Source organism: Cyprinodon variegatus, unplaced genomic scaffold (genome assembly GCF_000732505.1).
Source record: "Cyprinodon variegatus isolate N-32 unplaced genomic scaffold, C_variegatus-1.0 Scaffold105, whole genome shotgun sequence".
Lineage (NCBI taxonomy): Eukaryota > Metazoa > Chordata > Actinopteri > Cyprinodontiformes > Cyprinodontidae > Cyprinodon > Cyprinodon variegatus.
In genome coordinates, this window is record NW_015150558.1 from 1,169,908 (window position 1) to 1,174,106 (window position 4,199).

Genomic DNA, 4,199 nt, shown 5'->3' on the forward strand with positions numbered 1-4,199 from the left:
ATTGGTTGATGTGGCGCGTCCAGCAGCTAAAGAATCTGCTGCTCGTTAAGCGCCTGATGCTGCGTTCACAGGAGCAGCAGGAGCAGCTAGTTTACATGCAAAATCAATGGTTGACGTGCATCAATCCCAAATCCCCCCTTAGCTTAACCACAGTCAAATAATCTAAATGATTAATCTAATAATTAAAGAGATCTGAATGTGTTCAGTGACGCAGCAGCAGCCTTTAGTTGGTCAATGAAAAGCTTTGGCAATATGTACACAGTCACTCATTGATTCCTTATCCATAGAAATCATCTGCTTGTTTTATTCAAATATGGTCAAATAATTTACTGTTGAGGCAAAAAATAAGATCTTAAGAATTTCGTGGCCCTCTAGTGGGGGGCAGCAACTTTACAACATGGAAAGAAATCCCTTCTTCGCAGACGTAATCAGTTCATTAGATGGAGCAAATATAACTGATCATTAGTCGGTTATTTGTTTACATTTCTACTTTGCTTTAGTCTTCCTGAGGTCTCTGCGCTTATAAAAGTGGATCTCTTGATTTTAAACGTTTCTAGGCTTATTTATTTTACTAAAAGTTTTATTTACTGTTAAAAAAAAACCTTCTTTTTTCCTTCTATATTTTATTTCTCCTTTCCTCTGAAACCACAGCAGCTGGCTTTCTTTAAACAGTAATTAAGATAAAGTGTAAATATCAGCAGAACAGATCTAGAACTGAAACATCTAAGGGCTTCCTCTCCCCCTCTGCCCAAACACAGACGAGTTCAAAGGTCACTCGCTGCTGCAGGCGGCGCGTGAAGCCGACATGGCCAAAGTGAAGAAGACTCTGGCTTTGGAGATCATCGGCTTCAAACATCCTCAGACCAATGAGACGGCTCTGGTGAGTTGTTGGGGAAAAGGCGGCGTTTCTGTCGGGGCGCTGCTCCCATTTTCTGAGGTTCTGCTGTGATGTTCTGCTGCAGCACTGCGCCGTGGCGTCCCCTCATCCCAAGAGGAAGCAGGTGACGGAGCTGCTGCTCCGTAAAGGAGCCACTATCAACGAGAAGAACAAAGAGTAAGACCCTGCATGGCTGCAGATCATCGTCCAGCTTCCTCTGAGAGCGCTAACCCTCTCGTCTCTGACCCGTCTAGCTTCATGACCCCCCTGCACGTGGCTGCTGAGCGAGCTCACAACGACATCCTGGAGGTTCTGCAGAAACACGGAGCTAAGGTTGGGCTCTCCTCCGCCCCGGTTCTCCCAAACCTCAGGCGGAGAAACGGGGATCAGTAAAGTTCTCACTTCCTGCAGGTGAACGCGGTGGACACTCTAGGACAGACGGCTCTACACCGGGCGGCGCTGGCCGGACACATCCAGACCTGCAAGCTGCTGCTCAGCTACGGCGCCGACCCGTCCATCGTGTCTCTGCAGGGCTTCACCGCCGCTCAGATGGGGAACGAGGCTGTGCAGCAGATCCTGAACGGTAACAACAGGAGAGGTTCTGGGAAGGGCTTCACTGATACTGGGGGGGTTCCACGGGTCTGAACGGGCTTCACCGGTTCTGGGTCGACTTCCGGGCTCAGATTTTGAGGCGTTTCCTTTTATCAATGGGTCGTTCTTTCATTGTTCCCAGAAAACGTTCCAACTCGGAATTCTGACGTGGACTACAGGTTCCTGGAAGCTGCCAAAGCAGGAGACCTGGACACGGTGCAGGTCAGTTGGTCTCGCCGCAGAGGCACCAATCAGAGACCGTTACTGCCGATCTCCTGATTATTTCCTGTTTATTTGTAGAAATAAAACATTTTCTCAGGAACATTTATGTTTAAAAGGCGTCTCAGGTGGACCTTCAGGTGATCGGATGGAGACGTTCTGACCTTTTCTTCCCCTTTTTGCTTTGCAGCAACTCTGCTCTCCTCAGAATGTTAACTGCAGGGACCTGGAGGGCCGCCACTCCACCCCTCTGCACTTTGCGGCGGGTTACAACCGGGTGGCAGTGGTGGAGTACCTGCTCCATCATGGTGCTGACGTCCATGCCAAAGACAAAGGGTTGGTGTGCTTATTAAGGTGGCGCCGAGCCGCGTTGTGACCCAGATGTTAAGGTGGTCTGATTGTTCCCTGTCCTCCAGAGGCCTGGTTCCCCTCCATAACGCCTGCTCCTACGGTCACTACGAAGTGGCGGAGCTGCTGGTCAGACACGGAGCCTCCGTCAACGTGGCCGACCTCTGGAAGTTCACTCCTCTTCATGAGGCCGCAGCCAAAGGGAAATATGAGATCTGCAAACTGCTGCTCAAGGTGAGGCGTCGTCACGGCGACCGAGGAGGATTGTAATGGGGGAGAGTGAAGCATCGCGTTCTGACATTCTGCTTTTCAGCACGGAGCGGACCCCACCAAGAAGAACCGAGACGGCAACATTCCTCTGGACATGGTGAAGGACGGAGACACGGACATCCAGGACCTGCTGCGAGGGGACGCCGCCCTGCTGGACGCCGCCAAGAAGGGCTGCCTGGCCAGGGTGCAGAAGCTCTGCTCCCCAGAGAACATCAACTGTAGAGACGCTCAGGGCCGCAACTCCACGCCACTCCACCTGGCAGGTACAGACGGCATCCGCCCCCCCAGCTCCGGGGCTCTGAGCTTAAAAGAGGGAAAATAAAAAAATGTTTGTTTCTGTTTCCATCAGCCGGTTATAACAACCTGGAAGTGGCGGAGTATCTGCTGGAGCATGGCGCCGACGTCAACGCTCAGGACAAAGGGGGGCTGATCCCGCTGCATAACGCCGCCTCGTACGGGGTCAGTGTCTCTGCTCGGAGCGCCGCTTCCTCTGCTGATGCTTCTCATTAGTCTGAAAAACTAACTTCACTGAAACTCAGTTTCTGTAAAGTTGGTTTCAGTTGGATTCTGTGACCCAAAGTCGTTTCCTAACGAACATTTAGATTCTAATGTCTGATTTAGAACAGAATTAGTTTAATATTCCAAAACCTCAAGCTGTTTACTCTAACAAATACAATGATCAGATTTATTGTTTAATGTGTAAAAGAAGTTTATGGTTTTTGACTGGATGGATGTTTCTATAGACTGTAGACAATAGATACAATGAGGGTGGGGTATAATCTAAGGCTATTTTCTGGAACATCGGTCACCCAGAGCAGAAACAAGCCTAAACTTATCATAAATTAACTTTATTTTCTATTTATAATCAATAAAAAGTTTTGTTTTTGCTAAATCTGCTCCATCCAGAACCACTGAGGTTTCAAATTTAGCTTCATCTAATTAAAGGATCTTTTTCAGTATGACACTATATGCAAAGTGGAGACGATAGTCTTTGGAAATAAGCACTCATTAGGGCTGAAACCATCAGATTAATCAATTATTGAAATAATTATCAACTTATTTAATAATCGATTAATTATTAAATGGAGTATAGAGACTCTTAAATGTGCCTTTAGCTGACAGAACGACTCACTTAGGGCAGGAATTATTCCAAGATTGTAATTGTAATGAAGATGGAAGACTTTCTTCTGTCAGTCTGGTATATAATCCAGAAAGTTTTAATTTCACCTCATTTACTTTCCTAAAAAATATTCTTCAAAGTCGTAGGGAAATCATATTTAAATGTCAAATCATTCTGGCTTAAACATGTATATAAACGTGCTCTTTATCTTATATATTTTATTTTATATTGTCCCAAAATTTAGAACATTCCTGCTTTAAAAAAGTCCTGTCTTAAAATCTGTATTTTCTTTTTCCCCTTATCTTCTGCAGGCCAGTTAGTTCTACGTCAGCCTGAACACCTAAATTCGGCCAATCATATATCAACGCTCATCTGTCAATCAAATGTTTTCGGTCATAGCATCTTGATTCATGTGTCGCAGCTAATATACGCAACGGTTGAAACCAGAATCCTTTCCTTTCCCATTGAGTTGCGTCCCAGTGTTCACGGGGATGGACGTCTGTGTCTTCGGCAGGCGTAGAGCTAACAGAACTGGGCTGATCATAGCTAGTGCGGCACCCCCGTCTGACAAAGGCTCTTGGTTTGATCCAGAAGAAGCGGCAGGTGGCAGAATTTTATTTTTATGACCAAATGAAATTATTTCATTGGCTAGAAGCTGCTGGACTGCATTGAGTGTAGATTGCTTTAGCCTGAGTTCACCAAAAGCTCAACACATCGGAGTCGAATTCTTTGCAGCTGAATTTTGAAGAAAATATAACAAAGAAAACCGGGAAA

General features: G+C 46.4%; 1 protein-coding gene across 1 annotated transcript in view; it reads left to right on the forward strand.

Moving 5' to 3' along the window:
- LOC107084655 (tankyrase-1-like) overlaps positions 1 to 4,199 on the forward strand; it is a 26,859-nt gene that overhangs the window by 14,710 nt on the left and 7,950 nt on the right. The window contains exons 9-17 of the mRNA XM_015374580.1: positions 759 to 880; positions 963 to 1,054; positions 1,132 to 1,210; positions 1,289 to 1,460; positions 1,611 to 1,690; positions 1,878 to 2,023; positions 2,104 to 2,269; positions 2,349 to 2,568; positions 2,655 to 2,764. Coding sequence (XP_015230066.1) covers positions 759 to 880; positions 963 to 1,054; positions 1,132 to 1,210; positions 1,289 to 1,460; positions 1,611 to 1,690; positions 1,878 to 2,023; positions 2,104 to 2,269; positions 2,349 to 2,568; positions 2,655 to 2,764 — 1,187 coding nt within the window. The remainder of the gene's footprint in view (positions 1 to 758; positions 881 to 962; positions 1,055 to 1,131; positions 1,211 to 1,288; positions 1,461 to 1,610; positions 1,691 to 1,877; positions 2,024 to 2,103; positions 2,270 to 2,348; positions 2,569 to 2,654; positions 2,765 to 4,199) is intronic.